The sequence below is a fragment of the Somniosus microcephalus genome, chromosome 34, assembly GCF_052327205.1.
Source record: "Somniosus microcephalus isolate GS21.2 chromosome 34, FLI_Smic_1.0, whole genome shotgun sequence".
Taxonomy (NCBI): Eukaryota; Metazoa; Chordata; class Chondrichthyes; order Squaliformes; family Somniosidae; genus Somniosus; species Somniosus microcephalus.
The window spans coordinates 20,436,662-20,464,069 of record NC_141020.1 but is presented as its reverse complement, the minus strand read 5'-3'; the positions used below and the strand labels follow the sequence as shown (position 1 = coordinate 20,464,069).

Below are 27,408 nucleotides of genomic sequence, written 5' to 3'. Positions count from 1 at the left end.
CGGAGCTCTCGTACCTTTTAACTATACCACTCTGTAATCCAGACTTTTTGATAAACCGGCACCACGCCAGTCCCGTCGGTGCTGGATAATAAACAGTTTCCTGTACAACAGTGAGTACACATCACAAAGTAATTCATTGGTTGTAAAACGCTTTGGGAACGTCCGGTGGTTGTGAAAGGCGCTATAGAAATGCAAGTCTCTCTCTTCTCTCCCAAGCCTGGTTTGCTCGGTGAGTGAGCTGGTGCTGGGGATGCACACGGAGGCTTCAATGCAGTCACACAGCTGCTGTGCAAATGGGGTTTCGAAACCCAGGCACCAGATGAAGACTGGCTCTCGGCAGGATTATTGTGAGGTGGCACATGACTCATGATAGCTCGTCTGACGCAGTGGGATGCAGAGACAACAGCAACTTGGGCTTGAAGGCACCTGGAGGCACGGTTACCATTACTGCGGGGGAAGGGAAGGGAAGGGTTTGCCCGAAAGAGCCGATCGTAAGGCTGTGGGAGGTTACAGAGTTAGTGGGGGGGGGGGGGGGGGGGGCCCCAAGGCCAGAACGGGATTTAATAGAATATAAGAGCAGGGAGGTTATGATGGAGCTGTACAAAACGCGAGTTAGGCCACAGCTGGAATACTGTGTGCAGTTCTGGTCGCCACACTATAGGAAGGATGTGATTGCATTGGAGAGGGTGCAGAGGAGATTCACCAGGATGTTACCTGGGCTGGAGCGCTTCAGCTATGAAGAGAGACTGGACAGGCTGGGGTTGTTTTCCTTGGAGCAGAGAAGGCTGAGGGGGGACCTGATTGAGGTGTACAAAATTATGAGGGGCATAGATAGGGTAGATAGAAAGGAACTTTTCCCCTTAGTAGAGGGGTAAATTGTGGTGTATGTAACCTGTTCCACCTTAAGAGAACTTAAGCCTGGTCCACCTTAAGAAAGGTACTACTTTCTTTGGCTGCTGTATACGTAATACCGGTGGTGACCACACCGGTATATAAGCACAGTGTAATAATATTGTATTCAGTTTAGTCCGACCTCCAACCAGTAAAGACCTGTTGAATTTACTCTTGTGGTCTGTGTAGTAATTCTCACTATAACACACAGACTTAACATAAATAACCAGGGGGCATAGTTTCAGGGTAAGGGGCAGGAGGTTTAGAGGGGATTTGAAGAAAAACTTTTTCACCCAGAGGGTGGTTGGAATCTGGAACTCACTGCCTGAAAGGGTGGTAGAGGCAGGAACCCTCAACATTCAAGAAGCATTTAGATGAGCACTTGAAACGCCATAGCATACAAGGCTACGGACCAAATGCTGGAAAATGGGATTAGAATAGACAGGGCTTGATGGCCGGCGCGGACACGATAGGCCGAAGGGCCTCTTTCTGTGCTGTATAACTCTATGATTCTAAACACGAGGATGAGAATTTTAAATTCGAGGCGTTGTTGGACTGGCATCCAATGTGGGTCAATAAGGGCAGGGGTGGGGTGGGGGGGGCGGTGAGCGGGTCTTGTTGCGGGATACTCGCAGCAGCGTTCAGAATGAGCCGGTGTTTACGGAGGGTGGGGTTCGGAGGCCAGCCAAGGGTGTGTCGGAATCGTCGAGTCTGGAGGTGTAAGAAGGCAGGGATGAGGGTTTCAGCAGCAGATGAGCTGAGGCGGGTGTGGGGGGCGGGGGGTGGTCGGAGACGGGACGATGTTGCGGAGGTGGAGGTAGGCGGTCTTTGTGACGGAGAGGATATGGGGTTGGACGGTCAGCTGAAGGTCCAATCGGCGAATTTTCAATCTCAGCCACACTGCCGGAAAACGGCAGCGCTAATCTGAGACGTGACCTGACAAGGCAGGAAGGGGTTAGAGGAGAGTCATTGCATGCTCCTGTGGCATGCACCTTTCACCAGCTCAACACCAGCAAGGACCATAGGTTTGGGAACATGTTTGCTCGCTAAGAAAGGGAACGCTGAGACAGAGTGGTGTTTAAAGAGAATGGAAAACATTAACAGTCTCTAAAAACCTCTTGTTCTGCAACTAAACTGCGATCTAAACAGCTGCTTCCTCAGCAAAGCACCAGGATGTTTAAAAAAAAACCTAACTCGACTAACCAGCTTTTCTCTGCGAATCTTAATGACATAATCTTGCTTCTCTCATTTTCACTCTTTCAATCTATTTCTCCCCCTGCCTTAGCCTCACTGTTGCTGTGTTTGTCTGTCTCTCTCTCCATCTCTATTTTAGTCTCCTTCTGTCAACATTTGTCTCTATCTCTATCTCTCCCTCTGTGTGGGCATTCCTCTACGCCTGTGTGTGTGTCTCAGTCACTCTGTGTCACAGTCGGTGCGTGTGTGTCTCAGTCACGCAGTGTCACCGTCGGTGTGTGTGTGTCTCAGTCACTCTGTGTCACAGTCGGTGTGTGTGTGTCTCAGTCACGCAGTGTCACAGTCGGTGTGTGTGTGCCTCAGTCACGCTGTGTCACAGTCGGTGTGTGTGTGTCTCAGACACTCTGTGTCACAGTCAGTGCGTGTGTGTCTCAGTCACGCAGTGTCACAGTCGGTGTGTGTGTGTCTCAGTCACTCTGTGTCACCGTCGGTGTGTGTGTGTCTCAGTCACTCTGTGTCACAGTCGGTGTGTGTGTGTCTCAGTCACTCTGTGTCACAGTCGGTGTGTGTGTGTCTCAGTCACTCTGTGTCACAGTCGGTGTGTGTGTGTCTCAGTCACTCTGTGTCACAGTCGGTGTGTGTGTCTCAGTCACTCTGTGTTGCACAGTCGGTGTGTGTGTGTCTCAGTCACTCTGTGTCACAGTTGGTGTGTGAGTGTCGCAGTCACTCTGTGTCACACAGTCGGTGTGTGTGTGTCTCAGTCACTCTGTGTCTCAGTCACTCTGTGTCACAGTCGGTGTGTATGTGTCTCAGTCACTCTGTGTCACAGTCGGTGTGTGTGTGTCTCAGTCACGCTGTGTCACAGTCGGTGTGTGTGTGTCTCAGTCACTCTGTGTCACGGTCGGTGTGTGTGTGTCTCAGTCACTCTGTGTCACAGTCGGTGTGTGTGTGTCTCAGTCACGCAGTGTCACAGTCGGTGTGTGTGTGTCTCAGTCACGCAGTGTCACAGTCGGTGTGTGTGTGTCTCAGTCACTCTGTGTCACAGTCGGTGTGTGTGTGTCTCAGTCACTCTGTGTCACAGTCGGTGTGTGTGTTTCTCAGTCACTCTGTGTCATGCAGTCGGTGTGTGTGTGTCTCAGTCACTCTGTGTCATGCAGTCGGTGTGTGTGTGTCTCAGTCACTCTGTGTCATGCAGTCGGTGTGTGTGTGTCTCAGTCACTCTGTGTTGCACAGTCGGTGTGTGTGTGTCTCAGTCACCCTGTGTCACAGTCGGTGTGTGTGTGTCTCAGTCACTCTGTGTCACAGTCAGTGTGTGTGTGTGTGTCTCAGTCACTGTGTCACAGTCGGTGTGTGTGTCTCTCACTCACTCTGTGTCACAGTCGGTGTGTGTCTCTCACTCACTCTGTGTCACAGTCGGTGTATGTGTGTCTCAGTCACTCTGTGTCACAGTCGGTGTGTGTGTGTCTCAGTCACTCTGTGTCACAGTCGGTGTGTGTGTGTGTCTCAGTCACTCTGAATCACAGTCGGTGTGTGTGTCTCAGTCACTCTGTCTCATAGACGGTGTGTGTGTGACTCAGTCACACTGTATCACAGTCGGTGTGTGTGTGTGTCTCAGTCACAGTGTCACAGTCGGTGTGTGTGTGTCTCAGTCACTCTGTGTCACAGTCGGTGTGTGTGTGTCTCAGTCACTCTGTGTCACAGTCGGTGTGTGTGTGTCTCATTCACTCTGTCACAGTCGGTGTGTGTGTGTGTCTCAGTCACTCTGAATCACAGTCGGTGTGTGTGTCTCAGTCACTCTGTGTCACAGTCGGTGTGTGTGTGACTCAGTCACACTGTATCACAGTCGGTGTGTGTGTGTGTCTCAGTTACAGTGTCACAGTCAGTGTGTATGTTTCTCAGTCACTCTGTGTCACAGTCGGTGTGTGTGTGTCTCAGTCACTCTGTGTTGCACAGTCAGTGTGTGTGTGTCTCAGTCACTCTGTGTCACAGTCGGTGTGTGTGTGTCTCAGTCACTCTGTCACAGTTGGTGTGTGTGTGCGTCTCAGTCACTCTGTGTCGCACAGTCGGTGTGTGTGTGTCTCAGTCACTCTGTGTCACAGTCGGTGTGTGTGTTTCAGTCACTGTGTGTCACAGTCGGTGTGTGTGTCTCAGTCACTCTGTGTCACAGTCGGTGTGTGTGTGTCTCAGTCACTCTGTGTCACAGTCAGTGTGTGTGTGTCTCAGTCACTCTGTGTCACATTTGGTGTGTGTGTGTCTCAGTCACTCTGTGTCGAGGTCCCGTCTGCCCTCTCAGGGGGACATAAAACAACCCAAGGCACAATTTTGAAGAAGAGCATGGTTGTTCTCCCCAGTGTCCTGGCCAATATTTATCGCTAAACCAACACCTAAAAAAACAGATGACCTGGTCATTATCACATTGCCGTTTCTGGGAGCTTGCTGTGCACAAATTGGCTGCTGCGTTTCCCACATTACAACAGTGACTATATTTCAAAAGTACTTCATTGGCTGTAAAGTGCTTTGGGTTATCCTGAGGTTGTGAAAGGCGCTATATAAATGCAAGTCTTCCTTTGTTCTTTTTTTCAGCTACTCTGATATCAGATCACGGCTCTGATCCCTCATACAGAATGAAAACTTTACTGTTATCTGACTGTGTCTGAGATGAGCAATAACCATCAACATCGCAATTTATTTTTTTGTTACTTACACCGAGGTGTTTTTAAAGCAATTCTTAATATTTAAGTTATGTAAGGTGCGGCAGACACAGTGATACATTGGCAGATGGGATATCTCCATTATGCTTTCAGTATTGAGAAAGTAGCCAATGTCACTGGTGAATTTTCGTCAAATCCTGATTTCATGATTCATATTACACTAGCTGATCCTCGGTGGCATTGCTCGCGGTCTAAGCAAACACAGCCTGCGGTCAGTTAGAGTTTAATTGCTGCACGGTGAGGGAAGATTGATATTCTTTTTTAAGATAGTGTCTGGATAGGACAAGAGGACCACTAATCTGCTGCTATCCTGACACTGCAGCCACCTTTGTTGCCCCACTTCGCGACTCAGTCAGAAGTCGGTCAGTTTGATAGGATCACCATTATAAGTGGTCTCGCAGCTCAATCCTCTCGGCCTCCAGAGTGGCCAGTGTTCCAACCCAGAGGCCCGGACATCTACACGAACCAGAATTCATCGGACTGATGGACCTCCTACAGCATAACCCCAGTTCTTAAGGTATTTGTTCTTTTCCCCACCAATTTTCCCCCTCCCCCAGGAGGTGTTGACTCCTTACTGGGGCACTATACCGAGGGCACTCTGCAGCATGTCATCCAAGTGACCATTCTTTAAGTGCGAGCTTAGGCAGAATGTTGGTAGGCTATTTGATTGAGGGAAGCATCACAGCTGAACATCATCCTGCCATTACACAATGACCACACGCACACGCTGCTGGTAGACTACAATGGCCCAGAAATTCGGGTCGGAGGCTTCCTGCGGGTGCAAGCCCCCGACCTGCACTTACCTAGCGTGCCGGCCGTTGAGCTGTGGGCCCGTGTGGGATTCCGATCCTGGGCCTCCTCCAACTGCCGGCGCGCAGTGCTCGCGTATCCCAGGGGCGCAGTTAGTTCGAAGCGTCCCCTGGGATCACGTGGGCCATGGAGAGCCTTGCGCCTGCTTTTTACATGTGTAACTCCTGGAGACTTATCCACGTGGGCCATGGAGAGCCAATGGTAGCAGGGAATGCTTCATTCATAAGTTTGACAGGAAGAGCTGTCAAACCTATAAATACTATAAGCCCCAAAACATCGCTAAATCTTCAAATAAATTTTAAAAACATCACATTTTTAAAATAACTATAAATTACATGAAATAACTATTTTAAACAATAATTTACATTTTTGAAAAATTAATTACATTTTCTAACATGGCTAAAAATAAACTTACCTTTCTTTAAAGTATTTAAAAATAATAAACCTGTGGAAAAAATGTTTTAATTTTAATTAATTCACCACTTACCTTGTTAAAAGCAGGCATTGCACCTGCTTTTTATATGTGTAACTCCTGGAGACTTACCCTCCCGGAAAAACCTGGAAAAGAAACGTACGTTCAATGCGCACGCGCTGCCTCTCCGGCGCACGCGTTCCACCTCTGAACCTCTTCTTTCAAGGGAACGGAAGTTCCGGTTTCCCGCGCATGCGCAGTGCATGCACAAAACCGGCACTTCCATTGGGCTTACGGGTGAGTACCCCGTGCGTACTCACCCGTGGAGACCCGAATTTCTGGGCCAATGAGAATGCCCCACATCATTTTCCCACCCCTAACCCAAGCCATTAAGACCAATTGCAGCACACCTCCCTTTAATCTTTTGGACTGCAGCTAACCCACCGCAGTCTGTGGCCCAAGTCTATGGGTCAACTATTGACATCCTTAACAACAACAACAACAACTTGGCTTTATAAAGCGCCTCTAACACAGTAAAACATCTTCACAGGAGTGTTATAAAACAAAATTTGACAACGAACCATACAAGGAGATACAGGAAACTTTGTTATATCCGGCACCGATGGGACCGAGCTGTTGCCGATCTATCAAAACTGCCGGACATACAAAGTTAATGTTGAAGCATATGGAGGTTTTCATCTCTGTATCTGACAACAAACACTGTTGCTAAACAGTCCGCCGTACCTTGGAAGCGTCTCTGTAGCTTAGCAACAGCTTCAGAGAGACTTTGCAGAGCCCAACTATTGAAAACAAAGCCACGAGAAGAAAAAAAACCTAACAACACGGCTCCTGATTTCTGCCGGTAGATCGAGGTTTCCGGACATACAACCTCCAGATAAACCAAAGTTTCCTGTATTAGGACAGCTCGGTCAAAAAGGTAGGTTTTAAGGAGCATCTTAAAGGAAGAGAGAGAGTTGAAGTTAGAGATGGTTTAAGTGAGTGGGCAGTAAGGTGGCAGATGGAGTATAATGTGGGGAAATGTAAGGTTATTCAATTTGGTAGGAAGAATCGAAAAACAGAATATTTTTTAAATGGTGAAAAACTATTAAATGTTAGTGTTCAGAGAAATTTAGGTGTCCTTGTACAGGAAACACAGAAAGTTAGCGTGCAGGTACAGCAAGCAATTAGGAAGGCAAATAGCATGTTGGCCTTTATTGCAAGGGGGTTGGAGTATAAGAGTGAGGAAGTCTTGCTACAATTGTACAGGGTCTTGGTGAGACCACACATGGAGCACTGTGCATAGTTTTGGTCTCCTTATCTGAGGAAGGACATACTTGCCTTGGAGATGGGCCTATACTCTCTGGAGTTCAGAAGAATAGGAGGTGATCTCATTGAAACATATAAGATACTGAGGAAGTTGACAGGGTAGATGCTAAGAGGTTGTTTCCCCCTGGCTGGAGAGTCTAGAGCTAGGGGACATAGGGGGAAAAATTCAGTTGTTTGCGCCTCCTGTTAGCGCCTTAAGAGGGCGCTAATGGGGCGCAAAGCAACTAGCGCCCGGGCGTGGTGATGTTTGCGCCGCTCGCGAAATTAACTAGACATTTTGCGGCGGCGCTAAACACTACCGCCACGATCTCCTGCGCCGGCAGATTGTGACGTCAGTCGAGTGCGCAACGCCCCGTTAGCGCCCCCGACCGGATATTGAGTGGCGCCCCCTGCCTTACCACCTGCCGCTAGCAACGACAGGTTGAGGGGAGCGTTATGCTGTCAGAAAGGGACTGGGGGAGCGCTATTTAAAGGCGACCGCTTCCTGCCTTTTTTTGTTGGTGACATTTTTGCACCACACATTCTGAGAGAGAGAGAGAGAGACTTCCGGAGAGACTCAACGCTGTGTGAAGGAGTTTTGAGTACTGAGCAGCACTTTGCAGGTTTATTTTGATTTGCCCTTCCTTGCTTCGCCAGCGCTCTGAGGTAGCGCCTCGCTCCTCGGCATTTGCGCCTTAAGACAGGTGTGAAGCGCCTGATTTAGCGCTCCAATCACCTCCAGGGGCGATAAAAGCCAAGTTTGCTGTTGGAGGCAATAATTAGCGCCAGGCGCTAAACTTTGCGCACAGCCGATAATGGCACCCCAAACGGGGTGATACTGAAATTTTCCCCCATAGTCTCAGGTTAAGGGGTTGGCCATTTAAGACTGAGATGAGGAGGAATTTTTGGAATTCTTTACCCCAGAGGGCTGTGGCTGCTCAGTCATTGAGTATATTCAAGGTTGAGATCAATAGATTTTTCGACTCTAGAGGGATCAAGGAATATGGGGATCGTGAGAGAAAGTGGCGTTGAGGTTGAAGATCAGCCATGATTTTATTGAAGCTGGCTCGAGGGCCGTATGACCTACTCCTGCTCCTAATTCTTATGTTCTTACATTCTTATGGAGAGGCGGAGCGGTTTAAGGCGGGAATTCCTGAGCTTAAGGCCTAGGCAGCTGAAGGCACGGCCATCAATGTTGGAGCGATTAAAACCGGGGATGCTGAAGAGCTCAGAATTGGAGGAGCGCAGAGATCTCGGAGGGTTGCAGGGCTGCAGGAGGTTACAGAGCTAGGGAAAGGGGGCGAGGCCATGGAGGGATTTGAACATGAGGGTGAGAATTTTAAAATCGAGACCGCGAGCCAATGTAGGTCAGCGAGCACAGGGGTGATGGAAACAAAGCTTAAACATGAAGTCGTGGTGCGGGGGCAGGGGAGGTTAAAAGTATGATATCTGTGGTTGGGTGAAAAAAACGTCCAATTCAGCTTAGACTGGTGGAATGATGGACTGCACTCTCTGTTGGATGCCAAGGTCCTAAGTAAAGTAAGTTGGTGACAATCAGAGCTCAATTCTTATTGGTTTTTGAATCCGAGCATCAAATTACAGGAAACTCTTTATTATCCAGCACCAACGGGACCGGCGTGGTGCCGGTTTATCAAAAAGTCCGGATTACAGAGAGGTATAGTTTAAAAGGTACGAGAGCCCCGTACACAGCAACAAATCCAGGTTTCCCTGTTGCTTAGCAACAGGTGCAGGAACTCCGGCCACAGACCAAGCGTCCCTGTTGCTCAGCAACAAGTGCACGAACCCCAGTTACACAGCCACAGATCCAGGAACTACCACTAATATGAAGTAAAGCTTACCTGAACCTACTCCTGAATTTTGCCGGTTAACAGAGATTTCCGGTTATTTGGGTGCCGGTTAAAAGAGAGTTTCCTGTACCCACAATTCAGTGCAAACTGGCACAAAATTGGCAATCGCATTCAGAGAGGCCACACTGGTCAAATATGGGTTGCTTCTTTTGAAACTGGACTTATTAATGGGGCAGAAATTCGGGACCCCACGGGTGAGTACGCGTTGTGTACTCACGCGTAGGGCCAACAAAAGTGCCGGTTTCGAGCATGCACTGCGCATGCGCGGGAAACCGGAACTTCCGTTCCCTTGAAAGAAGGGGTTCACAGGTCAAACGCGGCGCCGGAGAGGCAGCGCGTACTCCAGGACCTTCCGTTTTTTTTTTTTACAGGTTTCTGCGGGAGGGTAAGTCTCCAGCAGCTACGCTTGTAAAAAGCAGTCGCAAGGCCTGCTTTTAACAAGGTAAGTGGTGAATTAAGTAAAATTAAAACATTTTTTCCACAGGTTTATTATTTTTAAATACTTTAAAGAAAGGTAAGTTTGTTTTTAGCCCCGTTAAAAACTGTAATTAATTTTTTCAAAAATTTAAATTATTGTTTAAAATAGTTATTTTATGTAATTTATAGTTATTTTAAAAATGTGATTTTTTAAAAATTTATTTGAAGTTTTAGTTAGGTTTTGGGGCCGATCTCTATTCATAGATTTGACAGGTCTTCCTGTCAAATCTATGAATAGAGATTCCCTGCTACGATTGGCTCCCCATCGCCCACGTGATCCCAGGGGATGCTTCAAACTAACTGCGCCCCTGGGATACGCGAGCACTGCGCGCCGGCAGCTGGAGGAGGCCCAGGATCGGAATCCCACATGGGCCCACAGCTCAACGGCCGGCGCGCTAGGTAAGTGCAGGTCGGGGGCTTGCACCCGCGGGAAGCCCCCGACCCGAATTTCTGGCCCAATATTATTTTGAGGGCAGAGTAGAGGGAGCTCTACTATGTATCTAACCTGTGCTGCAGCTGACCGGAGAGTGCTTGATGCTGACACTGGGTGCTCGCAGAGGAGCAAGGAGTTCTGGTGTCCCAGCCAACATTCCTCCCCAACAATACCACTGAAAACAGATGAACCAGTCAGTCTGTGGAGCCTTGCTGTGCAGAAAGATGGCCAACCAATTTTGCCACCACAACAGGTGCCCAAACTTTTAAGATGTTTCTGAGAAAGGTGATAAAGGTGAGAGGGCTGTCCTATGATGAGAGGTTGTGTAGATTGGGCCGATGCTCTCTGGAGTTTAGAAGAATGCGAGGTGATCTCATTGAAACATACAAGATTCTGAGGGGGATTGACAGGGTAGATGCTGAGAGGTTGTTTCCCCCTGGCTGGAGAGTCTAGAACTAGGGGGGCATAGTCTCAGGATAAGGGGTCGGCCATTTAAGACCGAGATGAGGTAGAATTTCTTCACTCAGAGGGTTGAGAATCTTTGGAATTCTCTGCCCCAGAGGGCTGCGAATGCTGAGTCTTTGAGTATATTCAAGGCTGAGATCAATAGATTTTTGGACTCTAGGGGAATCAATGGATACGGAGATCGGGCGGGGAAGTGGAGTCGAGGTCAATGATCAGCCATGATCTTATTGAATGGCGGAGCAGGCTCGAGGGGCCGTGTGGCCTACTCCTGCTCTTATTTCTTATGTTCTAAAGAGAAAGCTAGTGGAAGTTTCTTTTTTCTAAAGCGATACCGTTTGGAAATCAGGCCTCCAAGAAGTAGACTTTCATTTGAAACTGATGGCACGCACAGATCCTCACCAAAATATTCTTGTTATGTGACGACCAACCGATTGCGCGAGAGAAGGAACATCGAACAGTCACACAATATAACCAAGGGAAACACTCTGTCCCATCTCAGCGATTTCGGGAAGGAGAGAGCTTTACCGATTATTATCACTGATGCTTTGAAAAGTCCTCAGAAGGGGCACAATCCCAGGTCAAACCATCCTGTTCCTCGTACTGCGGGCGTCTTTACTAGAGACTCCGACGGAACACTTCAGCGGAAATTCTGCCGTGAGAAAAGGCCCCCACGCACCTCTCCAATGTGTGGGCTGTTTCACCTCCGCAGTCAGGGCGTAGGCCACATAAAAAGAGGAGCAGGCGGTCACACAGACTGAAGCCTGTTCATGTTTGAGGCATCTCCGTGGCCTCTAGTCACAGTTTTTTAAAAAATTGTTAATTTGCTAATTGCTCCCGGAAGCGGGAAGCTGAAAGACCACCTACCCCTGCTCACAATCCACTAGAATCTAGTCAAACATCAAACTCTTCTGTGACTGCACATATAAGTCAGTGACAACTCCCCGCTGTTCACTCCCCTCTCCAGATAGCCACGGTTTTGTTTTGGGTAGCTTCAGCTTCATAGCTAAGCGATGCACTAACATTTTACAATCTGCACTGTTACACACACACACACACACACACACACACACACACACAAGCACATACACACAACTCCAGTCGCCTAGAGATGATATCTCGGAAAAGGAGGCCACCTACCAAAGGACTGGACGCATTTCATGAGGAGTTCGTCCAGGCTGAGCGCCTTGGTGAGCTGAGGCATGGACATGATGGCTTTAGCCTTGCTGATCTCGGCTGGACTGGGGCAGGTCATTCTGCGCCGGTTCTGCCGCTGGATGACCTTGGTGCCCAGGGTGTTCTGGTATTCATGACGAGATTTCCTGCAACGGGGGGGGGGGGGGTGGAGGGGAATAAAAAAAACAACAGGGGATAAACAGCAGAGCTCAGGGAGAGAACGAGAGAGAGAGATTTCAGCTATGTCTCACATGAGAGGCTGTGCTAAATACGTCAATAAGCAAGGAGATAAAAAGGGAGTCACCTCCCTCCATTATGTAAGATACCCTTTCACTGGCAGACAGACAGCCTTAGACCAGCACCCGCATTGTATCCGAATAGTTCAACCGCTTTTGCAGATTCAGGTTACAGGCCCTGGACAATTATCTTTCTTCCATAAATAGAACCACGGTCACATTTCGACATGTTTTTATAAAACAAGAAAAGACTTGCATTTCTATAGCGCCGTTCACGACCTTGGGGCGTCCCAAAACGCTTGACAGCCAATGAAGCACTTTTTTGTTGAAGCGTAGTTGCTGTTGTAATGCAGCAAACACGGCAGCCAATTTTGCGCACAACAAGATCCCGCAAACAGCGACGCGATAATGACCAGATCATCTGGGGTTTTTTTTTTTTTTTAGTGATCTTGGTTAAGAAATAAAAGTTGGCCAGAACTCCCCCCCGCCCCACCCCAAACCCCACCCCCCCAACCCTCCGCCCCACTCTTCTTCCAATAGTGCCCGTGGGATTTTTTACGTCCACCTGAGAGAGCAGACGGGGGTCCCGGTTTAACGTCTCATCCGAAAGACGGCACCTCTAGAGTTTAGAAGAACAAGAGGTGATCTCATTGAAACACACAAAATTCCTACAGGGCTTGACAGGGTAGATGCAGGGAGGATGTTTTCCCCTGGCTGGGGAGTCTAGAACCAGGGGTCACAGTCTCAGAATAAGGGATCGGCCATTTAGGACTGAGATGAGGAGGAATTTCTTCATTCAGAGGGTGGTGAATCTTTGGAATTCTCTACCCCAGGGGGCTGTGGAGGCTCAGTCGTTGAGTATATTCAAGACAGAGATCGATAGATTTTTGAATATTAAGGGAATCAAGGGCTATGGGGATAGTGCAGGAAAGTGGAGATGAGGTAGAAGATCAGCCATCATCTTATTGAATGGCAGAGCAGGCTCGAGGGGCCGAATGGCCGACTCCTGCTCCTAATTTTTATGTTCTTATAATCTGTTTTTCAGTGATGTTGATTGAGGGATAAACATTGGCCAGGCCACCAGGGATAACTCCCCCTGCTCTTCTTCAAAATAGTGATCGTGGGATCTTTTACGTTCACCTAAGACAGCAGGTTTAACGTCGCATCCGAAAGACGGCACCTCCGACAGTGCAGCACTCCCTCAGCACTGCACTGGGAGTGTCGACCTGGATTATGTTCTTCAAGTCTCGGGAGTGGGGCTTGAACCCATGACCTTCTGACAGAGTGGCGGGAGTGCTACCACGGAGCCACCTATCTGATCCCATTTGGCCATAATTTGCTGCAGCAGGCCATCTAATGGCGTCTGCCGTTAGTTAGACTTGCCCTTGCACATTTAGGTTTCTAAAATTTTTTGCCTGGTAAGTTGCTGAAGGTGCGAACTGATACGGGGGCAGGGAGAGAAACTGGGTATCCTGGGACCTGAGCGAACAGGGCAAGCAGCTGTGCGTCTCCTTAGCAATCAGGTTGAAGAATTGCGAAATTAACAGCCCAAGGACTGAGAAGGAAGTGTACGTTAGAATGGGTGAATTCAACATCAAATCAGGCACAGAAAGAGAGGGAAAGAAAGACTGGATTGAGAGAGAGGAAAGAGGCAGAAAGGAAAAGTCAAAAAAACATAACCGTGACATTTTTAAAATCTCCAACAACAATTAAAACCTGAAGGAATGAGACTCCACTCTTGTTATAGTTAATTTTCAGTGCCAGAGAGGTTGACTGGCAGTAATTAACACTTACCACATCACTAAAAGGGTGCTTAGACTGAAATGGACACGGCTTAACTTTCTGCGGCGAGTTCAATTTGCATCTACCGCGCAAATACCGCAATGCCGTTTTTGTGAAGCTAATGGCGGAGCAGCGCATCTCGGACAGTAACTTTTGGATGTTTGAGTTTAACATCGTATCTGCCCCTTGACTGTAACATTTGCACGTAAATAACGGCGAGCTCCATTAGCCTCAGGAAAATCTGGGCCATTGTTTCTTCCCATCAAGTGTCAGCCCGTGGCTCAGTGGGCAGCACCCTCGCCTCGGGGTCAGAAGGTTGTGGGTTCCAATCCCACTCCAGAGACTTCAGCACAAAGGTTTGAGTGCAGTGCTGAGGGAGTGCTGCACTGTCGGAGGTCTTTCGGCTGAGATGGTAAACCGAGGCCCCGTCTGCTCTCTGAGCGTAAAAGATCCCACGGTACTATTTCAAAGAAGAGCAGGGGAGTTCTCCCCGGTGTCCTGTCCAATATTTCTCCCTCAATCAACATCACTAAAAACGGATTATCTGGTCATTATCACATTGCTGTTTGTGGGAGCTTGCTGTGCGCAAATTGGCTGCCGCGTTTCCCACATTGCAGTTGTACAGGGCCTTGGTGAGACCACATCTTGAGTATTGTGTGCAGTTTTGGTCGCCTTACCTGAGGAAGGATGTTCTTGCCATGGAAGGAGTGCAGCGAAGATTCACCAGGCTGATACCTGGGATGGCAGGAATGACGTATGAGGAGAGATTGGGTCGATTGGGCTTGTACTCGCTGGAGTTTAGAAGAATGAGAGGGGATCTCATTGAAACTTATAAAATTCTAACAGGACTAGACAGACTAGATGCTGGAAGGATGTTCCCGATGGTCGGAGAGTCCAGAACCAGGGGTCACAGTCTAAGGATAAGGGGTAAGCCATTTAGGACAGAGATGAGGAGGAATTTCTTCACCCAGAGAGTGGTGAACCTGTGGAATTCTCTACCAAAGAAGGCAGTAGAGGCCAATTCATTAAATATATTCAAGAAGGAGTTAAATATATTTCTTAAGGCTAAAGGGATCAAGGGATATGGGGAGAAGGCAGGGACAGGGTACTGAATTTGGATGATCAGCCATGATCTCATTGAATGGCGGAGCAGGCTCGAGGGGCCGAATGGCCTACTCCTGCTCCTATCTTCTATGTTTCTATGTTTCATTGGCTGTAAAGGGCTTTGGGACGTCTGGTGTTCACGAAAGGTGCTATAGAAATGCAAGTCTTTTATCATTTAGTGGCTATTATCTTGTACAAAGCACCTGCATGTTGCTTACATTAATAAATCATGGAAGTGCCACCTTCAATCAATATAAGCATTAACCCTTTCGCTTCCACTTAACCGTCTCTATCAATTTCTCTCCAACTTATTTGCCAGTATTTTGCTTCATCGGTCTTGGCCCCATGCTCAGGAAAGCTCTCCCTAAAGAGCTCAGCCTCACTACCTCGCATCTCCTTAAAGCCTGTCTCCTTGATCCTGCCTTGGGTTACTAACCTTTCTCCGTCACCAGTTATTTAAAGAAAGAAAGACTTGCTTTTCTATAGCGCCTTTCACAACCACCGGACGTCTCAAAGCACCTTTGAAGTGGAGTCACTGTTGTAATGTGGGAAACACGGCAGCCAATCTGCGCACAGCAAGCTCCCACAAACCGCAATGTGATAATGACCAGATAATCTGTTTTTAGTGATGTTGGATGAGGGATAAATATTGACCAGGACACCAGGGAGAACTCCCCTGCTCTTCTTCGGAATAGTGCCGTGGGATCTTTTACGTCCACTTGAGAGAGCAGACGGGGCCTCAGCATAACGTCTCATCCGAAAGACGGCACCTCTGACAGTGCGGCACTCCCTCAGCACTGCACTGGGAGTGTCAGCCTAGCTTTATGTGCACAAGTCTCTGGAGTGGGACTTGAACCCACGACCTTCTGACTCAGAGGCGAGGATGCTACCCACTGTGCCGCAGGTGACACTTGTTAATTAGCTCTGTAAAGCAATGTCAGGCGTCCTGTTATGCTCTGGACACTAGTGAGGCCCACATGGTTGTATTTGAGAATGAGGAGCCTGCGGTCGGTAACGGAGAGCACACAGGGAGGAGGTTCTGACGGGTAACGCACAGCTGCTGCATGACTGAAGACCGGGGTCTCAGCTGCGGGATAGACCGTGTGGAAAAAGCTGATGCTGAGCTGACGTTCGGGCAGAGCCGAATGGCAGAGCAAAAGAAACTGGGTAGGCTGCTGTGAAAAGTGGCACTGTGGGAAATGAGGTGGCCAAGAATGGGCTGTTTGGCCTCTTGCTGTGCTTAGAACTCCTGTGATTCTGTGGCCTCCAGTGTGGCCTGGTTATGACTGACTGACTGATTCCAGCGACACCAAAGAGCTAGAAGATTCAGAGGCACTGGGGGCTCACATGCAGGTTTTAAGTGGGTAAAGTCAGGCAGGTCTCTGGGCCCAATTCCAGCTGTTAATGGGCTCATTGGGTTAATGGTCCTTTATAATTTCTAAAAATTCACAATTATTTCTCATTAAAATTAGCTCTGGTCCGAGATGAGGAAGGTGTCTCCTGTCTAACGGAAGCCTGAAGGAATTGTTTAATGGGAGAGTGAAGGAACCGTCTAACGGGAGAGTGAAGGAACCGTCTAACGGGAGAGTGAAGGAACCGTCTAACGGGAGAGTGAAGGAACCGTCTAACGGGAGAGCGAAGGAACCGTCTAACGGGAGAGTGAAGGAACCGTCTAACGGGAGAGCGAAGGAACCGTCTAACGGGGGAGTGAAGGAACCGTCTAACGGGAGAGCGAAGGAACCGTCTAACGGGGGAGTGAAGGAACCGTCTAACGGGAGAGTGAAGGAACCGTCTAACGGGGGAGTGAAGGAACCGTCTAACGGGAGAGCGAAGGAACCGTCTAACGGGGGAGTGAAGGAACCGTCTAACGGGGGAGTGAAGGAACCGTCTAACGGGAGAGTGAAGGAACCGTCTAACGGGGGAGTGAAGGAACCGTCTAACGGGAGAGCGAAGGAACCGTCTAACGGGAGAGTGAAGGAACCGTCTAACGGGAGAGCGAAGGAACCGTCTAACGGGAGAGCGAAGGAACCGTCTAACGGGGGAGTGAAGGAACCGTCTAACGGGGGAGTGAAGGAACCGTCTAACGGGAGAGTGAGGGAACCGTCTAACGGGGGAGTGAGGGAACCGTCTAACGGGAGAGTGAAGGAATTGTTTAATGGGAGAGCGAAGGAACCGTCTAACGGGAGAGTGAAGGAACCGTCTAACGGGGGAGCGAAGGAACCGTCTAACGGGGGAGTGAAGGAACCATCTAACGGGAGAGCGAAGGAACCGTCTAACGGGAGAGCGAAGGAACCGTCTAACGGGAGAGTGAAGGAACCGTCTAACGGGAGAGTGAAGGAACCGTCTAACGGGAGAGTGAAGGAACCGTCTAACGGGGGAGTGAAGGAACCGTCTAACGGGGGAGTGAAGGAACCGTCTAACGGGAGAGTGAAGGAACCGTCTAACGGGAGAGTGAAGGAACCGTCTAACGGGAGAGTGAAGGAACCGTCTAACGGGAGAGTGAGGGAACCGTCTAACGGGAGAGTGAAGGAACCGTCTAACGGGGGAGTGAAGGAACCGTCTAACGGGGGAGTGAAGGAACCGTCTAACGGGAGAGTGAAGGAACCGTCTAACGGGAGAGTGAAGGAACCGTCTAACGGGAGAGTGAAGGAACCGTCTAACGGGGGAGTGAAGGAACCGTCTAACGGGAGAGTGAAGGAACCGTCTAACGGGAGAGTGAGGGAACCGTCTAACGGGAGAGTGAAGGAACCGTCTAACGGGAGAGTGAAGGAACTGTCTAACGGGAGAATGAAGGAACCGTCTAACGGGAGAATGAAGGAACCGTCTAACGGGGGAGTGAAGGAACCGTCTAACGGGGGAGTGAAGGAACCGTCTAACGGGGGAGTGAAGGAACCGTCTAACGGGGGAGTGAAGGAACCGTCTAACGGGAGAGTGAAGGAACCGTCTAACGGGGGAGTGAAGGAACCGTCTAACGGGAGAGTGAGGGAACCGTCTAACGGGAGAGTGAAGGAACCGTCTAACGGGAGAGTGAAGGAACCGTCTAACGGGGGAGTGAAGGAACCGTCTAACGGGAGAGTGAAGGAACCGTCTAACGGGGGAGTGAAGGAACCGTCTAACGGGAGAGTGAAGGAACCGTCTAACGGGAGAGTGAAGGAACCGTCTAACGGGAGAGTGAAGGAACCGTCTAATGGGAGAGTGAGGGAACCGTCTAACGGGAGAGTGAAGGAACCGTCTAACGGGAGAATGAAGGAACCGTCTAACGGGAGAGTGAAGGAACCGTCTAATGGGAGAGTGAGGGAACCGTCTAATGGGAGAGTGAGGGAACCGTCTAACGGGAGAGTGAGGGAACCGTCTAACGGGGGAGTGAAGGAACCGTCTAACGGGAGAGTGAAGGAACCGTCTAACGGGGGAGTGAAGGAACCGTCTAACGGGAGAGTGAAGGAACCGTCTAACGGGAGAGTGAAGGAACCGTCTAACGGGGGAGTGAAGGAACCGTCTAACGGGAGAGTGAAGGAACCGTCTAACGGGGGAGTGAAGGAACCGTCTAACGGGAGAATGAAGGAACCGTCTAACGGGGGAGTGAAGGAACCGTCTAACGGGAGAGTGAGGGAACCGTCTAACGGGAGAGTGAAGGAACCGTCTAACGGGAGAATGAAGGAACCGTCTAACGGGAGAGTGAAGGAACCGTCTAACGGGGGAGTGAAGGAACCGTCTAATGGGAGAGTGAAGGAACCGTCTAACGGGAGAATGAAGGAACCGTCTAACGGGAGAGTGAAGGAACCGTCTAACGGGAGAGTGAGGGAACCGTCTAATGGGAGAGTGAGGGAACCGTCTAACGGGGGAGTGAAGGAACCGTCTAACGGGGGAGTGAAGGAACCGTCTAACGGGAGAGTGAAGGAACCGTCTAACGGGAGAGTGAAGGAACCGTCTAACGGGAGAGTGAAGGAACCGTCTAACGGGAGAGTGAAGGAACCGTCTAACGGGAGAGCGAAGGAACCGTCTAACGGGAGAGCGAAGGAACCGTCTAACGGGAGAGTGAAGGAACCGTCTAACGGGGGAGTGAAGGAACCGTCTAACGGGGGAGTGAAGGAACCGTCTAACGGGGGAGTGAAGGAACCGTCTAACGGGAGAGTGAAGGAACCGTCTAACGAGAGTGAAGGAACCGTCTAACGGGGGAGTGAAGGAACCGTCTAACGAGAGTGAAGGAACCGTCTAACGGGGGAGTGAAGGAACCGTCTAACGGGAGAGTGAAGGAACCGTCTAATGGGAGAGTGAAGGAACCGTCTAACGAGAGTGAAGGAACCGTCTAACGGGGGAGTGAAGGAACCGTCTAACGGGGGAGTGAAGGAACCGTCTAACGGGAGAGTGAAGGAACCGTCTAACGGGGGAGTGAAGGAACCGTCTAACGGGAGAGTGAAGGAACCGTCTAACGGGAGAGTGAAGGAACCGTCTAACGGGAGAGTGAAGGAACCGTCTAACGGGAGTGAAGGAACCGTCTAACGGGGGAGTGAAGGAACCGTCTAACGGGAGAGTGAAGGAACCGTCTAACGGGAGAGTGAAGGAACCGTCTAACGGGAGAGTGAAGGAACCGTCTAACGGGAGAGTGAAGGAACCGTCTAACGGGAGAGTGAAGGAACCGTCTAACGGGAGAGTGAAGGAACCGTCTAACGGGAGAGTGAAGGAACCGTCTAACGGGAGAGTGAAGGAACCGTCTAACGGGAGAGTGAAGGAACCGTCTAACGGGAGTGAAGGAACCGTCTAACGGGAGAGTGAAGGAACCGTCTAACGGGAGAGTGAAGGAACCGTCTAACGGGAGAGTGAAGGAACCGTCTAATGGGGGAGTGAAGGAACCGTCTAACGGGAGAGTGAAGGAACCGTCTAACGGGGGAGCGAAGGAACCGTCTAACGGGAGAGCGAAGGAACCGTCTAACGGGGGAGTGAAGGAACCGTCTAACGGGAGAGTGAAGGAACCGTCTAACGGGAGAGTGAAGGAACCGTCTAACGGGGGAGTGAAGGAACCGTCTAACGGGAGAGTGAAGGAACCGTCTAACGGGAGAATGAAGGAACCGTCTAACGGGAGAGTGAAGGAACCGTCTAACGGGGGAGTGAAGGAACCGTCTAACGGGAGAGTGAAGGAACCGTCTAACGGGAGAGTGAAGGAACCGTCTAACGGGAGAGTGAAGGAACCGTCTAACGGGAGAGTGAAGGAACCGTCTAACGGGAGAGTGAAGGAACCGTCTAACGGGGGAGTGAAGGAACCGTCTAACGGGGGAGTGAAGGAACCGTCTAACGGGAGAGTGAAGGAACCGTCTAACGGGAGAGTGAAGGAACCGTCTAACGGGAGAGTGAAGGAACCGTCTAACGGGAGAGTGAAGGAACCGTCTAACGGGAGAGTGAAGGAACCGTCTAACGGGAGAGTGAAGGAACCGTCTAACGGGAGAGTGAAGGAACCGTCTAACGGGAGAGTGAAGGAACTGTCTAACGGGAGAATGAAGGAACTCTCTAACGGGAGTGAAGGAGATTCTCAGTGCAACCAGTGCATTCACTTTGCCAGAACCTCGATTTTCACGTGTCGACCATGTTGCCATTGATGGATGGTTTTACCAACATGAGCTGGAGCAAAGACTGCCTCCTGCCAGCTGGGAGACAGAGGCACCAAATGCAAAAGCTCCCCAACTGAAGCAATATGTTGGATCTCTCCTTCCGCATCTGGAACATGAGTTAAAATTAACTCCAGACAGAGTCCAAGACTTGCACTCATAAAGGCCTTTCACGCCCCCATGGAAATTTACAACCAATTAAGTAATTTGGTGCCGCGGGATCTTTTACCTCCAACTGGGAGGGCAGATAGAGCAATGGTTCATAGAAACATAGAAAATTAGGAACAGGAGTCGGCCATTCGAGCCTGCTCTGCCATTCAATATGATCATGGCTGATCCTCTATCTCAATACCATATTCCCGCTCTCTCCCCATACCCCTTGATGCCCTTTGTGTCTAGAAATCCATCTATCTCCTTCTTAAATATATTCAGTGACTTGGCCTCCACAGCCTTCTGTGGTAGAGAATTCCACAGGTTCACCACCCTCTGAGTGAAGAAATTTCTCCTCAGCTCAGTCCTAAATGTCCTACCCCGTAACCTGAGACTGTGACCCCCTCGTTCTCGACCCCCGAGCCAGGGGAAACATCCTCCCTGCATCCAGTCTGTCTAGCCCTGTCAGAATTTTATACGTTTCGATGAGATCCCCTCTCATTCTTCTAAACTCTAGTGAATACAGGCCTAGTCAACCCAACCTCTCTTCATACGACAGTCCTGCCATCCCAGGAATCCGTCTGGTGAACATTCGCTGCTCTCCCTCTATGGCAAGTATATCCTTTCTTAGTATGATAGCAAAATACTGCAGATGCTGGAAATCTGAAATAACAACAGAAAATGCTGGAAAAACTCAGCAGGCCCGGCAACATCCGTGGAGAGAGAAATAGAGTCAACGTTTCAGGTCGAAACCCATTGTCAAGACAAAGGAGGAAAAATTCAGTATCGCCCCATTTGGGGCGCCATTATCGGCCGTGCGCAAAGTTTAGCGCCTGGCGCTAATTATCGCCTCCGACAGCAAACTTGGCTTTTATCGCCCCCTGGAGGTGATTGGAGCGCTAAATCAGGCGCTTCACACCTGTCTTAAGGCGCAAAGGCCGAGGAGCGAGGCGCTACCTCAGAGCGCTGGTGAAGCAAGGAAGGGCAAATCAAAATGAACCTGCAAAGTGCTGCTCAGTATTCAAAACTCCTTCACACAGCGTTGAATCTCTCCAGAAGTCTCTCTCTCTCAGAATGCGTGGTGCAAAAATGTCACCGACCAAAAAAAGGCAGGAAGCGGTCGCCTTTAAATCGCGCTCCCCCAGTCCCTTTCTGACAGCAGAACGCTCCCCTCAACCTATCATTGCTAGCGGCAGGCGGTAAGGCAGGGGGCGCCACTCAATATCCGGTCTGAGGCGCTACTGGGGCGTTGCGCACTCGACTGACGTCACAATCTGCCGGCGCAGGAGATCGTGGCGTTAGTGTTTAGCGCCGCCGCAAAATGTCTAGTTAATTTCACGAACGGCACAAACATCACCACACCCGGGCGCTAGTTGCTTTGCGCCCCAATTGGCGCCCTCTTAAGGCGCTAACGGGAGGCGCAAGCAACTGAATTTTTTCCCCCAAAGGGTTTCGACCTGAAACGTTGACTCTATTTCTCTCTCCACGGATGTTGCCTGGCCTGCTGAGTTTTTCCAGCATTTTCTGTTGTTATATCCTTTCTTGGGTAAGGCGACCTAAACTGCACACAATACTCCAGGTGTGGTCTCACCGAGACCCTGTAAAACTGTAGTGAGACTCCACCTGAAAGGCAGCACCTCCGACAGTGCAGCTAGACATTTGTGCTGAAGTCCCTGGAGTGGGACTTGAACCCACAACCTTCTGACTCAGGGGCGAGGGTGCTGCCCACTGAGCCACGGCTGACACTAGTTGGAGACGCAAGCGTTTTCTTTCTGACCATCGCTGAAAGTCGACAACTACCAGAATTGAGCCCGGCTGCCGGAGAATGGAATTCCCCCAGGCACAAAATCTCTTCGCAATGCATGAATACAAAAATCTAATCACAAAAAAGGTCTTAAAAATGCGCAAATAAAAAAAAAAATCAATGGTTCCCAGGACGGCGGAAAGCTCCGCTTCCTGCAGGTCTGCTTTCCAACCTTTCTGTTTGAACAATGATTGCATTCAGGATTAATAAGCCACTTGGCGCTGATCCAGCAGCAGTCACTGGTGCTGGAGGGAGGCCAGGTGGAGCCATTGATCTCCAGAGGTGGGAGATGGGAGCTGTAGCAAACGATGCCAAGACACCAATGGCCTCGTCGAGTGAGTTGGGTTCACTGACCGTTTCATTCGTGCAAAGAAAACGCGCACAGGCACCAGGTAGAGCTCAACAGACGCTCTATTCAGGACAAACCGTGAGAGGAAATGCGTAGGAATGTAAGGGGAGAGGCCACGATCGGCCCCTTCTCACCGGGGAGTGGTGCGAGCAGAGACTGCTCATCTCGAGAAACCATGGCTACTGGGGTAGGATGTGATGGCTGCTTATGAATTAGCTACATTGTTCGAATGTGGAACGCGCTACCACAGGGAGTGGTTGAGGTGAATAGCACAGATGCACTTAAGGGGAAGCTGGATAAGTACACGAGGGAGAAAGGAAGAGAGGGCTATGCTGCTAGGGTTGGATGAAGTCGGGTGGGAGGCAATGTTCCCAGCAATTTATTTGGCCGCCGCGTAGCCCCTTTAAGGGGCCGTGCGGCCCATTCAAAATATCGTGCGCACGCGGTTTTTGCTCTGAAAAGCCGTCGAGCCGGCTGCCTGGGTTCCCCGGAGCGCTCTGTGGGCACACGGCTTCAAGAGAACGTTGGTGGGAGGAGGCGGGTGTGGAGCAGAAACATCAGCACCGGCCTGTTGGGCCGAACGGCCTGTTTCTGTGCAGCAAGGCAAAACCCGACGTGAAGCTCGAATGCCGAGGCGCCAGAATCTCGTGTGAAACGGCACCTTCCTGTTTGCTGGGTGAGTGATTCTGGCCTGCGATAAGACAGGAAACTGCACGTCATCTGATCAGTGAACATCACATCGGGTGAGCGTCGCTCGAGAGGAACAGGTGGAGTTTCACCAGCAGGTTCGACTTTGAGGAATGCCCTGAATAACTTTGCTCAGATGTAGACCCGGAGGGGATTTACTGTGGGTACCAGATTCACAGTTACACGGGAGGTCACTGAGCAGTGGCAAATGTGCTGTTGATTACTGTATCAACCAGTCATTCTTTCATTTCCGCCATGCAGCAGAGGGAATGGGGAAGGGGTGACTGACTGGTTCATTATCAGTGGGTTGAATGTGTTACATCACTACATTCTTGTGCTAGAGCACTACATCACTGAGTTACATCACTGTATCCCTGCACTATAGTCTCAGCCGGGACTCAGTGGGTAGCACTCTCTCTCATCTCTGTGTCAGAAGGTCGTGGGTTCACAGTCCCACTCCAGAGACTTGAGCACGTAAATCCAGGCTGACACTCCCAGAGAGTGCTGCACTGTCGGAGGTGCCGTCTTTCGGATGAGATGCTAAACCGAGGCCCCGTCTGCTCTCTCAGGTGGACATAAGCGACGCCCACATCCCAGGAACGAATTTTGAAAAAGGATCCCGTGGCACTATGTCAAAATAGAGCAGGGGCGTTCTCCCCGGTGTCCTGGCCAATATTTATCCCTCAATCAACACAACACAAACAAATTATCTGGTCATTATCACAGTGCTGTTCGTGGGAGCTTGCTGTGCACAAATTGGATGCCGCATTTCCTACATTACAATAGTGACTACACTCCAAAAGTACTTCATTGGCTGTAAAGCGCTTTGAGACGTCCTGAGGTCGTGAAAGACGCTATATAAATGCAAGTCTTTCTTTCTTTCTATATCACTACATCCCTGTGCTATATCATTGTAGTATATTAATTAACATTCGGGTCCTCCATCTGCTATTTTAAGAAAGGTATTTAGCCGTGTATTAATGGGTAGGATAGCATAGCGTTTGTGCTACTGGGTAAGTAGCTCAGGGGTTGGGAGTGCAAAACCCACCCTGGCAAATTATGCCAATAAATTCGGTAATTTGTGGGCTGGCAACAGTAGAAATGACCATGAAAGCTGCCGGATTGTTGTAAAAATGCCAACTGGTTCACTAATGCCTATCCTGAAGGGCAACTTGCCAGCCTACTTGCTCTAGTCTACCTGTGACTCCAGGCCCACATTAATGGCCCAGAAATTCCGATCGCAGGCCTCCTGCGGGCGGAGGACAGCGATCTGAAAAAATCTGCGCCCTTACCCGAGGGCTCCCAGGAGCCGCACAAGTCCGGTGCCGGGCCTCTCCAACCTGCCGGTGCGCAGAGGCCCGCGTATCCCAGAGGCGCAGGTAGTTCGCAGCGTCCCTGGGATCACGTGGGCCATGGGGAGCCAATCACAGAAGGGAATCTCCCTACATACATTTGACAGGAAGACCTGTCAAATATATGAAGGGAGATCACCCCCAAAACATAGTAAAACTTCAAATAAAATTTTTTTAAATCACATTTTTAAAATGGCTTTAAATTACATAAATTAAGTATTTTAAACAAAAATTTTATTTTTTGAAAAAAGTAATTAAAGTTTTTAACGGGGCTAAAAATAAACATACCTTTCTTTAAAGTAATTTTAAATGATATATCAGTGGAAATTTTTTTTTACTTCTTTCAACTCTTATCCTTTGGAGGACTCGTAAAAATCAACATTTCATTGTGCAGTACACATGTCTGTTGCATATATGACAAATAAAATTGAATTGAATTGAATTATCCTGGTAAAAGCTGGCCTTACACCAGGCGCAAGAATTGTAAGGGTTTTCTGCGGGAGGAGAGTCTTCAAAAAGCGGAACTCTCCGCCGCAGAGGCCCTTCTCCAGCGCAGCCGGAGGATCTGTCAAGAGCTTTCTTGACAGATCGGAAATGCCAGTTTCCAGCGCATGCGCAGTGCGTGCCTGAAACCGGCATTTCCGATGGCCCTACGGGTGGGTACACAGCGCGTACACACCCGTAGGGAACGGAATTTCTGCCTCATTATGTAGGTAACTCTCAATGCCTAACAAGCCACTCAGTTGTAAAAACAATACCCACCCCAATCCTCTCACTGCAACCGGAGAGGAGCAATCAATGCGAGCTTGCCACATCCTCAGAACTAAAATAAACAGCTGATTCCAAAGTGATGCCTTATCCGGAGGCAAAAGAATTTTACGGGCAAGTATCTTTTTGCTCGGGGGTCAGCTGTGACTCAGTGGGTAGCACGCTCGCCTCTGAGTCGGAGAGATCATGGGCTCAAGTCTCACTCCAGAGACTAGGCTGACACTCCCATTGCAGTACTGAGGGATTTCGGCATTGCCGGAGGAGCCGTCTTTCAGGTGAGACGTTAAACCGAGGCCCCTTCTGCCGTCTCAGGTGGATGTAAAAGATCTCATAGGGGGAAAAATTCAGTTGTTTGCGCCTCCCGTTAGCGCCTTAAGAGGGCGCCAATTGGGGCGCAAAGCAACTAGCGCCCGGGCGCGGTGAAGTTTGTGCCGCTCGCGAAATTAACTAGACATTTTGCGGCGGCGCTAAACACTACCGCCACGATCTCCTGCGCCGGCAGATCGCGACGTCAGTCGAGTGCGCAACGCCCCGTTAGTGCCCCGGACTGGATATTGAGTGGCGCCCCCTGCCTTACCGCCTGCCGCTAGCAACGACAGGTTGAGGGGAGCGTTTTGCTGTCAGAAAGGGACTAGGGGAGCGCTATTTAAAGGCGACCGCCTCCTGCCTTTTTTTGTCGGTGACATTTTTGCACCACGCATTCTGAGAGAGAGAGAGAGAGAGACTTCTGGAGAGATTCAACGCTGTGTGAAGGAGTTTTGAGTACTGAGCAGCACTTTGCAGGTTCATTTTGATTTGCCCTTCCTTGCTTCGCCAGCGCTCTGAGGTAGCGCCTCGCTCCTCGGCCTTTGCACCTTAAGACAGGTGTGAAGCGCCTGATTTAGCGCTCCAATCATCTCCAGGGGCGATAAAAGCCAAGTTTGCCGTCGGAGACGATAATTAGCACCAGGCACTAAACTTTGCGCACAGCTGATAATGGCGCCCCAAATGGGGCGATACTGAATTTTTCCCCCATAGAGTCATAACGGCACAGAATGAGGCCATTCGGCCCATCGAGTCCGTGCCGGCTCTCTGTAGAGCAATCCAGTCAGTCCCATTCCCCCGCTCTATCCCCGTAGCCCTGCAAGTTTATTTCCCTCAAGTGCCTATCCAGTCTCCCCTTGAAAACACTGAGTGTCTCCGCTTCCACCACTTCCGTCAGCAGCGAGTTCCAGGTCCTCACCACTCGCTGCGTAAAAAAGTGAAGTTTTTCTTCACATAGGGGCAGCACGGTGGCATAGTGGTTAGCACTGTTGCCTCACAGCGCCAGGGACCCGGGTTCAAATCCGGCCTCGGGCGACTGTCTGTGTGGAGTTTGCACATTCTCCCCGTGTTTGCGTGGGTTTACTCCGGGTGCTCCGGTTTCCTCCCACAGTCCAAAGATGTGCAGGTTAGGTTGATTGGCTATGATAAATTGACCCTTAGTGTTAGGGGCATTAAATACGTGGGGATACGGGGATAGGGTGGGATATGTGTAGGGGTTACGGGGATCGGGTGGGATATGTGTCGGTGCAGGCTTGATGGGCTGAAATGGCCTCTATCTGCACTGTGGGGTTTCTGTGATTCTGTGATCCCCCCCTGTATCTCTTGCCCAAAACCTTAAATCTGTGTCCCCTAGTCCTTGTACCATCTCATGCCACTATTCAAAGAAGAGAACGGGAGCTCTAGCCAATATTTACCCCTAATCCAACATCTAAAAAACAGATTATCTGGTCATGATCTCATTGCTGTTTGTGGGACCTTGCTGTGCGCAAATGGGCTGCCGCGTTTCCTACATTACAACAGTGACTACACTTCA

General features: G+C 49.9%; 1 protein-coding gene across 2 annotated transcripts in view; it reads right to left on the bottom strand.

The window, feature by feature from the left end:
• rasgrp4 (RAS guanyl releasing protein 4) overlaps positions 1–27,408 on the bottom strand; it is a 217,179-nt gene that overhangs the window by 89,535 nt on the left and 100,236 nt on the right. For both annotated transcript variants that reach the window (XM_085973565.1, XM_085973563.1), the window contains exon 2: positions 11,704–11,885. In XM_085973565.1, the coding sequence (XP_085829691.1) occupies positions 11,704–11,885 (182 nt within the window). The remainder of the gene's footprint in view (positions 1–11,703; positions 11,886–27,408) is intronic.